The following is an 11653-nucleotide window of genomic DNA, read 5'->3' as shown; positions in this document are numbered from 1 at the left end:
ACAAAAAATTTCTCAAAAACTTTTCTTCCTCCCTCACCCAACCCACCACACCAGACACCGCCTCCACTACCTCTCCCAGCGCCGGTCACTTATTCCGGCGCTGCCGATAACCTCAAAAATTTTTTTTGAATTTTTGAGTCCCTCACCCTCAAAAATTTATTATATAAATTATATATTTATTTAAACATATTATAAATATTTTATTTTATTTAAAATATATTTTTATATATTTATATAAATATTATATACCATATAAATTAATATTAATATAAATATGTAATTATACATTTATATAAATATTATATATTATATATTTAATATATATAATACATATTATATATATTACACATTTATGTATATATATTTATGTATATTTATATACAATTATATTATGTATTATGTATAATATAATACATTTATAAATAATATTAACACACAATATTAATTATACATTTATACATAATACTAATACATTTATACATTTATATTAATTATATTAATACATTTATACATAATATTAACACACAATATTAATTATACATTTATACATTTATATTAATTATATTAATACATTTATACATAATATTATATATTTATATATTTAGAATATATTAATTTATATATTTATATAATATTCATTTATAATAATATACAATTATTACATTTGTAAATATATTTATATTATGTATTATATATAATATAATACATTTATATATTTTTATATACCTATATAAATATATTTATTTATAAATGTATTATAAATGCATAAATATATATAAATATTTAAACAATAAAAATTATAAATTATAAACAATATTAATTATACATTTATACATAATATTAATACATTTATATTAATTATATTAATACAGTTATACATAATCATCATATATATTTATAAATTATAATTTATACAATATTTATTTATAATATATACATTTATATTAATTATACATTTATACATTTATAAATCAATGTATATTATGTATTATATATAATATAATACATTTATATATTTTTATATAAGTATGTAAATATATTTATATATAAATATTTATAAATGTATTATAAATGCATAAATGCATATAAATATTTAAACAATAAAAATTATAAGTTATAAACAATATTAATTATACATTTATACATAATATTAATACATTTATATATTTATATTAATTATATTAATACATTTATACATAATCATCATATACATTTATAAATTATAATTTATACATTTATATAATATTCATTTATAATTTATACATTTATATTAATTATACATTTATACATTTATAAATATATGTATATTACGTATTATATATAATATAATACATTTATATATTTTTATATAAATATATTTATTTCTAAATATTTATAAATGTATTATAAATGCATAAATGTTTAAAAATATAAAATTATAAAAATTATAAATTATAAAATAATCAAAAATATGTTTTAAAAATACCTCTAAAAATAATTCAAAAAACGTCTACAGTAACATTTCAAAAACTTCTACAAAAAAGTTTTTCACCTAACAAAAACTTCTACAAAATTTTTTCAAAAACTTCTACAGTGCACTACAGTAAAGTTTTAGACAAACTCCCAAAAAACTCAGGTTCCAAACAGGCCCTATATACTGCCGTAATTTTTGGGCATATGATCCTTATTAACTTGTCATTGCAGCAGTAGCTAAATGATTATATTATAAGCTGATCAGCCTAAATCAATTTTTTTTTTTGGTTTGTCCTCAAATTAAATAAGCTGTCAGTTTTAGGGATGTGCAAACTAGAAAAATTTCGATTTCGAAACCGATTTTGAATTGAATTCGGAATTTCGATAATTCGGAACTGAAATCGGTAATTCCGTTTTCGAATTCATCAAATTCGGGTCAAATTCGAAAATAAAAATTTTGAAATCGGAGTTACCGATTTCGAATTGGATATTCGATTTAGGAAATTCGAATTCGATTTCTAATAATAATATTTAAATATAATTATAATATAATATAGTTTTTAACATAATAAGTTTACTAATTGAAATCGAGCTTCCGAGTTCCGACAAATTGAGCTTCCCTATCTGCAAAAGCCTAAATTTCTCTTAACTCACCTTGTGCTTCCGCCGCGCCGCCTCTTCCTTCATCGCCTCTTCGTCACTGTCTTCGTCACCGACGAAGCTTACTCCCTCTCACTCTCTTTCACCGACTCAGTTTACTCTCTCACCGACACCCCTACTCACCGCTTCCATCGCCTCTTTCACCTCAGAGATTTCACTCGTGATTTGCATCACACCTGAAATTGAACACCAGTTCTTCAAGTCCGACAGAGACAGACACCATCAGCCTTCATATTCAAGACTGTCGGACAATTTGAGGTATGCCAGTGCTTTTACTCACCTTTTTCAGCTATGTTTCTTACGCCAGTGATTTTTCATCAATAATTTCAATGGCATGCTCAATCCTTATTTTTTCTTAGTTAAATGCGTTCTTTGGGTACTAATACGCACAAAAAATGGTTTTGAGTGTTAATTAACAAATTGTATTATTTGACCTTTTTAATTTCTTTGTTTCTTCTTCTCCCTGACATACACGGAGCAACAGAGGTGCTGAACTTTTGTTTTTCAACTTCTGTTTTTCACTTATGTGTTTTCCAAGCACATCTTGAAAACCATCCAGCAGGCAGACGCCATTGTACATTTTTGTGCACTGTATGTGTTTTCTGTTCATGCTTCTGGCTGCGAACATTAAATTTGTCAAAAGACAGTTTGCCCGTTTCTAAATTTATATATGACAATGTAAATTAGGGTGTTTGCCTATTTTTAAGTTGATTAGTCGTGGAATATGTGAATGTGCTGAAGGTGCTATGACTTTCAGTTACAATTGGCATTTGTTTGTGCTCTTTCTGAGATCTCTGAAGCTCAGCACTCAGCAGGGTTGAACTTTAATAGATAGAAGATAATGATTAGATGTGTTCATGACATGTTCGTGGATTAAATTGGTGTTAATGATTCTGGTTAACAACCTGTTTTGGTTGGAGGAGGAACGGCTTTCAAATCTCCTCTTAAATAGAGGCGGAAAAAAAAAAGAATTCGGGGAATTCGGAATCCACCGTATTCCGAATTCAATTCGGTATCGAATTCGAAATCGGAATTAGCCATTTCGAAATCGAATTCGGTCGGGAAAACTGAAGCCAAAATTTCGAAAATTTCCGATTTCAAACTTCCGAATTACCGCTTTCGATTTCGATGCACACCCCTAGTCAGTCTGTTTGTCCTGCAATTTTCCTTTTTTTTGACTCGTTAGATAATTTGGTTGCCCTGTTGTTGAGTTGCGCCGCTGGTGAAACCGGAACTTAATTGGGAGGTAGACTCCCTATTAATGTTTTTGGCCGACAATCAAAAATGTCAATTAATTGGTGGTCAGGTACCAGATGTTGGTACTAAACTGCTAAATTCCCAGTATTTCACTGCTAAATTCCACCAACGGCCTCAGTAAAAGTCTTTTTCTTTTGGTATTATCTGAAAACTGGATAAAAAAAAAAGAAAAAAAAAAGTCCTCGGTCTTTCAGTTGGACAGCCTATCATATGGTCCCTTCTGTCACTTAATTCAGTAATTGATAACCAAGTCATTGTGGAGTTGTATTATAATTTGATATTGAAGCATGTAGAAAGTTTCCCTTGCTTCAAGTACTTCCATTTGGCGAATTGGGATGAATTTTTGACACGTTTGGTTACTTGGTGAAGTGAAGTGAGAATTTGACACAATCTTCCAAAGCATGTTTTTCAGTTGTTGAACAAATCTTCTTGTTTGTCTTGTCGGGTTAATATAACAGGTTAACATAGATATAATAACCATGACTCTTTCAATAATAATCTCATACTACCATTTATCATAGTTGCCAGTCTTTCAATCTTTAGCTGTTATAGGTAAACACTTAATCCTATAATTAGAAAACTTTATTAACCGAAGTGCAGTGACACAAAGATTCTATGATGAAACAGAATTTGATTTTCTGTACAGCAAGGTTCTTTTCTTACTTTAGCCAAAGCTTTTTCTGCTTCTGTCTATAAGACAAAATGTTTATACATATCTGGTTTCTGTCCTTTTGGTGTATATTCTTCAAATCATCTTTTCTACAATCCACCATTAGTGTATTTCACAGAAGCTCAAATGCTACTCCACTTATTAAATAATATAAGTCCCTTGCTAGGTTTACATGCTACTAAATCATTCCGTGACCTCCTGTTTCTGAAAGGTAAACAACCAAATCTATTGTTGACTAATTAGAGCTCATTAAATTATGCACAACTTACAGTTGGAAAACTATTATGTCTACATATTAAGACTGCTGTCTAATACCAAACATGTACAAGGAGTCTGAATACTAGAGAAGCAACCAAAAGCTGCCAGGTGTAACCAAGAATGTTAGAATATAAATTCTAGCCTAGGTATAAAAATTCTGAGTTACATGAATATATTTTTGACATCACTAAGAACAATTCTAACCGTGGATGATTCTAACTATGTTCTTGAGGCTAATGATTCTGCAATTGGCCTTAGTCTGACAACCCTAAAGAAACTGTCCTGGTCAAACCTACTTAAGTACTTGTAAACAGATTGCAAATATAGAATTAAAGACTATCCCAGACAATGGAAGAAAAACAAAAGCTTAATAAAGGACCTTTTGAAGCTTTGTTGTCCCAGAATGAATGATGAAGCTTTGTTGTCAAGATGACTTATCATGATGACGACTTATAAATTGGACTTGTTTGGACCTTTTGATTGTTTTCTAGACTTGTATTGTTTTTTGTTAATTCTAATATTTAGACAATTGGACATGTAAGTTGGATAACTATGTTAATTGTGTGTGTTAATTGTTGGATATTGCTCTTATGTTAATTGTAGTTTAGCATTTATATCTTATTCTGTGCATAGATGTGTGTGTGTGTGTGTGTTTCCTGAGCTAGGAAACTTGCATTTAGATTTAATCTAATGCTGCTGTTCATGGAAAGGCATGTAGATAGTACACTAACAGGAGATGCAAATTAGGATATATATATTATTTATTTATTTATTGAACCAGGGTTGAACCGGTCCGACCGGTTGAATCTCGACCCTTTCACTTCACCAGTTCGCTTGACGGTCCGGGTTTTAAAACATTGATCACGGGACTTGCTGGTAATTATCAGGTTACGAAACTAGTCGGATCACTCGTAGGGGGCTTGCAGTGATTTTCATTTGATCATACGTAAATGTTTATTTTTGGCATCAAAATGTAGCATAGTTGGTAATATGTCAGGATTAGAAATAGCTTGAAGTTTTATATCAAATGAAATTTATCAGTCTGTCTTCAAAGTAAGATAAAAAAAAATTTGGGTGTAAAAAATTATAAGTTCTCATCAATTGTGTGGGTTAATTCGTAGGAAATGATATGAAACCTTAGAGGTTATAAAATAATAATTTATTTTTTTTTTAATAATTAGAAATGAACATTGAATTGGGTGGTAAAATAGATTTAACATTCTCGGGTACCATGTTTTCGGATCCGATCTGAAAATCCCTAATGACCATTGTAGCCCTCAAATTATACGTCCGTTGATTCAAACTTAGGCTTCATTTGAATCGAGAGAAAAGGATAGAAAAGAAAGTATCCTGAAGGAAAGTATTACCATTTCATTTCTTTAGAAGTTTTAACAAGGACGGAAGAGAAACGAAATGAACGGATGGGATTTCCTCTAATTGGTGAAAATTTTTCCACCCAAAATTGGAAGGAAAATGACGGAAACTTGTTGGGCGCCAAAGGATATTTTTAATATGACAATTTTATCCTTTAAAAGTTGATACAAAACGTCGTTATTCCCGATATATCCTAGAGTTGATTTGTAAAAGCATCAATGCAAAGCTTTCTGAGTTCTATACTTTCTATACTTCCAACTAGTTCTTTGATTTTTTTTTGTTCTTCATCCACAATTCAATAATAAAAGATATTTCTTTAACTCAATCTCTTCTTTCTTTCTTTGCTCAATCTTCTCTAGAAAATTGTGAAAAAGTATTTTTTTGTGTATAGATTGTTATTGTTTATAAAAAGTTCTAAATTTTTTGTTCATTTTCTATCTCATAAAATTCTTGTCAACGAACTCTTGATTTTTATAGTATTGATTTGTGATTATATCTTGCATGGATATGGTACGTGTAAGCTCCAGCGGTAATACATGAATATGAAATTTGAATGCATACAATATGTTTGTTAATTTGCCTACGTAAGCTTCAAATTAAAAAATGATCCAACAAGAACTTTCATTTCTCATGGATTCCAGTTTTCGTGTTATAAATCAACAATCCAAACAGCTTCACAAAAACTGATGCCTCTAGGAGTTTTATCATCCATGGGATCAGCCCCTGACTCTGATCATCTGATCACAGACAATTAGCTTTTTGTAAATAGGGCTAATAATTATGAAACGTATAAAAATGTGCTCTACACCATTTGAGAACTCAACTTATTATTATTCATCTTGTGAGAATGCGCATGCAATTGTTTTGGAATTTTATCCTGTCCAAATATTCTATTTATTGGAACAAGAAAAGCTAATATTTGGACTTTAATTTAAAAATTGAAAGGGAAAATACGTAAAGTTATATTCTCATAAAATTTTTTCTTTTCATATCTCTCCAACTCTCAAATAAGAGAAACACATTTCTTTTCTTTTCTTTCATTGAACTCCCAAACCAAATATGGATCTTTTCCCTTCTTTTCCTTTCTTTCCTAAGTTATCTTTTCCTTTCCTTTCCTTTCTTTTCTTTTCTCGTCCTTCATAAACTCCCTAACTAAGCCTTAGGGTTTATCGTTTTTGCTCTCAACTCTCTAGTCTCTCTTCAATGGCAGCCAGTAATCACATTCCGGGCATGTACGGCGTCGCATTGAAGCCTCAGCTACTGCGGTCACTTCTTAGGGAATACATCCCAGACGAAAAACACTCCTTCAGAAACTCTTTGGACGTCTCTCACGCCGTATCTGCCGTTAAAACTCATCATCTCCTCTGGGAATGGGCCCCATCTTCCACCGACCAAAAGCTCAGTGACGGCTGGAAGTCGGCCGTCGATGCCTGGGTCAATCGGGTCTCCGCCCTTGCTTCCAGCAGCATGGTAAAATATTCTAGAGCACATTCTATATTTACGTTTCTCCTCAATCATTAGTCACACTTGATCATATGCTTTTAAACTAATCATCTTTTCAATGTAAAGCAAAATGGTATCATGGCACACGCATTTTAGTTAGAGATATGTAAACTCAGAAAGTATGAGTCAAAATGGTGTGGAACTGAGTCAGGGACTCTCAAATTAGCAAAAATCCAAACCCATCTCAACTTCACAAAACATCAGTTTAGAACCCTTATAATTTGTGAGAAGTTAAACTCCGTGTTGATTGTAGTAATAGAGAAAATTGGGCTGTAAGCCGATGAGTTAAAATTAGGTTCATAACTGAAAGGTGTGAGCACCTTGATTTGTGGTTCCAACAAGTTATGCAGCTTTTTTTTCATTAGTATATGCATGTATATATATATATATATTTTTTCTTATTAGGTGAATGCGGTATTTCAGTTTTATGTTGTATACTCAAATGCTATTGCAACAGAGACCCACATATACATATGCATGTGTACAATTGTCTAAAAGTGATAGATTGCAAAATCATACTTAAACAGAAACAATTATTATATACTCTTTTAGAAGTTGTCAAGAGCCACGGGGAACTCATTTCAGGAGTAATCTGAATGAATATTATACAGCCAGATAAATCCTGGGCTGGAATATGCTTGCTAGGATTGACAAGTCAGGAATGCAGTTCAGAGCGTTTTTTGGCTTCCTACTCAGAATGGTTCAACAAGATCTTGTCTCATATGCAGGTATTTGAGCTTTTCCCAGTGACATATCAGACATTTTTTGCCTATTAGAGATATCTTTTCTCGTGCTTGATGTTAATCTGTCATTTAAATGTTTTCTGGAAATCACTGGACTCTTTGAGCAACCAAATTCTAAGTGGTGTTGTTGCCATCTGTAGCTTTCCATCTTTATGATTTAAAAATGCTATTAATCAAATTCATCAATTTTGCCTTTCCTTTTCCTCAATTGCAATTATTATTCCTGCATTTTTACCTCGACTAATGTCACAGTTCATGTATTCCTGTTGCTCCCAACTGAATGTCGTACTTTGATGGCGGCAAGTATGTTAAGAGAGACTTGAGGGAAGGGAGAAACATTTACGACCACCATATTGGTCGAATGACAAACACATAGGTAAAATTTTGGCGTATAAAGAACAAAGGGATGTAGGATTATATGGTTTCTAAGAAACGTGAACATAATTTTGTGATTGACTGGGGATAGAGGGGGTTTCTTGGTTCAATCATACCAATATTAAACACTACTATGTCCGGTATTTACCTCATAGCTGTAAAAATTTTGAAATCCTGCTGTTACTATGGGGATTCACATCTTGCTATCTTTCCTTGCTTTCTCATAACCTTAACAGTGCTCTTTAGTTGAAACTCTATTAAATAATTTACTGATAAAGATATTCTTTCTTTCTTTTTTCTTTTTTCCCTTTTGTCACTATGAGCAGCCTCCTTCAGATTCCCATTTCGTGAGGGTCGCTTCTTGTGCCTCAATGTCTGATCTGTTCACAAGGTTTGTTTTGTACTTTACAGCATTAAAAAAACAATTCTCCATGACACGAGTTTAGGGATTATTTCTGGATTTCCTTTTTGATGTCTTATTTTTAATCTTAAGAGCATTTCCTGCATTTCTGCAAAGGGAATCCAAAGAAAGATGTTGCAGAGAAGAACTGTGCAGTCTATCTTTTCTTTCTTGATGCTGAGTGGGTTTAGGAGTTAACTTGTTGAGATGTTATTCAATAGCATGCTTGCTCTTTCAAGCTTAAATTTGTTAGTAGAAGTGCTTGGCTTGTCATGAAATGCGTTCTTGCAGTATCCATAGCAGTGCTGCTCATGTTTTGACTGACTTAGGTTGGGTGGATTTCCTAATGCGAAGAAAGATGGGAATTCGCAAGCCTCTAAGCTTATTCAACCAGTACTGAAGCTATTAAATGAGGATAGCTCTGATGCCTTCTGGGTAGGTATAAATCTGTAGGAAATTCTTTTTTTTTTTTGGGAAATTTTTTTCCTCACGAATTGATCTATTTAACTCCTGAACTGATTGATTTCATTCTACCACATTTGATGCATAAAATATTTATTCCTCTTGCAAGTTTTGCATTTCTTTATGATTTCCCATTTAAATATAAAATGTGGTAGTATTCTAGAAGAATAGTTTGTTTGGATAGGAAGATTTGCAAAAAAAATTTCAAATTTTTTTCTACTTATATCATAAACACAATTTCCAACCACCTTTTTATCTCACATATATCACATCACAAAAAGTGTTACAGCAATTATTGCAAATAACCTCCTATCCAAACAAACTCAAGCATATCCTACTTCTCACAATATCTTTTGAATGAAATTAATCCTGGAGAAAACGATATAGTTATTAAATTTTTTTGACTTTACCAGGATTCTGGTGTCTCGTTCTTCATCAACCTACATTCCAAAGTCAATAATTGCGTACTGCTTTTTGATTTGTATGTTTTCATAGTAGTAGAGTTATGCAGAATTTCACAGTTGTTTGTCCTTTTCAATCTGTAAGTTCTTTTTTTTTTTTTCATGATTGGCTTGTGCAGGAAGAAGCTATCTCCTTATTGTGCACACTTACAAATGTTTTTCCTGCTTCTGTCAGCCGACACTACGATGGTGTGAGTAGTTCTTTCTGTATGAAATGATTTTTTCATGCATCTTGTTGATAATCTATTCTCAAATGCCAATGGGTGTTTGCTGTCCAGATTTGAGTTATTTTGAGAATCACCAAAAACTTTTTCTTGTTTTCTTACAATTATGTATAGGTTAAGAAATGAAGGTGGCCACTATTTACATGCTAGAAATGTAGAACCACATACTTATCTATGGTCCTTTTGCCAGCACTGTTCTTTGCAGAACATGAATCTGAGTGGAGAACTATATAGTAGAATTGGCCTGCAAAGAAAGATGTATAGTTTGAAATGCTACATCTCATCCTGGGTAATGTTTGCTTGATGTTTAGGGTTCCTAAACTTGCGTTGTTAGTCAGGTAGGGATTTCCGGGGTAACCTTTTATTGTTTTTCTTTCTCCTGGTGAGGTATTGACAATGCAACAGATTGCATGTAAATTCATGTTGGAAATTGCTAATATAAACTTGGGAAAAAGCATTGTTAATCTTTTGAGTGGTGAGAGGATTGGGCTTTAGAAATTTTAAAAATTACTATGTGCAGGTTGGTTTACATTGCAATAGAGTCCTTTTCCTTTCTTCAATCTTAGTCTGGTGTTTGATCTTAGATTCACATTTCATTAGCAGATATACAAAGGGGAGGCTGTTCTGATGCTTATATTCTGGGTTTGCTCATCCTTTTAAGTTTCTTTATCCAGAACTAACATCCCCTAACAAAAGGAAAAAGGAACTGACAGGACCAAGTTGCTCTACTAGACATATTTAACTGGTTTTGCTGGCTATTATTATGAATGATTTACTGATATACAGTGAATTTGCAGGTTGAATCCTCTATATTTTCAAAATTTATGTCAGAGAATTGTCCTGTCAGTATATTCAAGGTGATAGAATTACTTGATGCATTTATTTTAGGTTGGCTTGTTATAGCCAATCCAAAAAGAGTTAATTTGTCTTGGTCTGCAGAAACTTGCTCATGGCTTGGCCTTACTTCCAAAATCCCGAGGAGATGAGGATAGCTGGTCACTGATGATGCAGAAGGTCTTGATATTCATAAATAATCAACTAAATGTTATGTTCCAAGGTCTAGAAGAAGGTAACAGTTGCTTTAATTTGGAGATGGAACTGCTATTTTGATTGAATATTTAGGTGCTGATGTTTTATTCACCTGTTGCAGAGGCCAGAAGTAGTGAGGTAGTGAGGTTGTTACTTCCTCCAGGGAAGGACCCCCCACCTCCCTTAGGAGGGCTAACGGCATCAGCAAAAAACTCAGATCAGGCAATGAAGAGGCCTGAACAAGTATTAGTTTCAAGAGTCTCTACCCTGATGACCTGCTGTTGCACAATGCTTACTGATGCTTATCCCGTTCAGGTGATATGCCTCGTTTAGTTTATGATATCAAATATGTGTAAAGGACCGAATTGATTTCTTGTATTTTTTAAGGGAGATACATGAACTCGTTACCTTGAGCATAAGTTTGTCTGGTGCTCTATGCAGGTTTCTGTGCCTGTTCGTTCACTGGTAGCTCTTGTTAAGAGAGTGCTGATGGTCGATGGCTCATTCTCACAATCCTCCCCTTTTATGACTGCCATGAGACAGGACTTGATTTGTTTAGAACTTCCCGAATTGCATAGGTGCAGCCTGGAGCTTCTGAGTTCTATTGTAAAGGGACTTCGCAGGTGACTGATTTGTCTTCTTCTTGTTCTCTTTTAAATGTAATCACTCTATTTATATCTTATTATAAAGCTTGTCCTTGAGTTCTTTGTCCGTTGGATATAAAGCTATGCTCTTTAGTTTGATTTCCTCTTCCTTCTTTAGTTTACATTTCAAAAATGTTAGTT

General features: G+C 32.3%; 1 protein-coding gene across 1 annotated transcript; it reads left to right on the top strand.

Annotated features, from left to right (window-relative positions):
* Positions 1-2062: 2062 nt before the first annotated feature.
* LOC113757916 lies at positions 2063-11491 on the top strand (the record flags this gene model as incomplete). The annotated part of the gene is made up of 10 exons (XM_027300981.1): positions 2063-2370; positions 6882-7141; positions 7786-7902; positions 8619-8683; positions 9022-9127; positions 9735-9806; positions 10637-10696; positions 10779-10908; positions 10990-11183; positions 11310-11491. Coding segments are annotated over exons 2-10 (1166 nt in total), but the record flags the coding sequence as incomplete, so codon positions are not given.
* Positions 11492-11653: the final 162 nt, after the last annotated feature.

The sequence above is a fragment of the Coffea eugenioides genome, unplaced genomic scaffold (assembly GCF_003713205.1).
Source record: "Coffea eugenioides isolate CCC68of unplaced genomic scaffold, Ceug_1.0 ScVebR1_3420;HRSCAF=4628, whole genome shotgun sequence".
NCBI classification, from domain to species: Eukaryota; Viridiplantae; Streptophyta; class Magnoliopsida; order Gentianales; family Rubiaceae; genus Coffea; species Coffea eugenioides.
The sequence above is the reverse complement of the archived record's forward strand: the minus strand, read 5'-3'. Positions and strand labels throughout refer to the sequence as shown.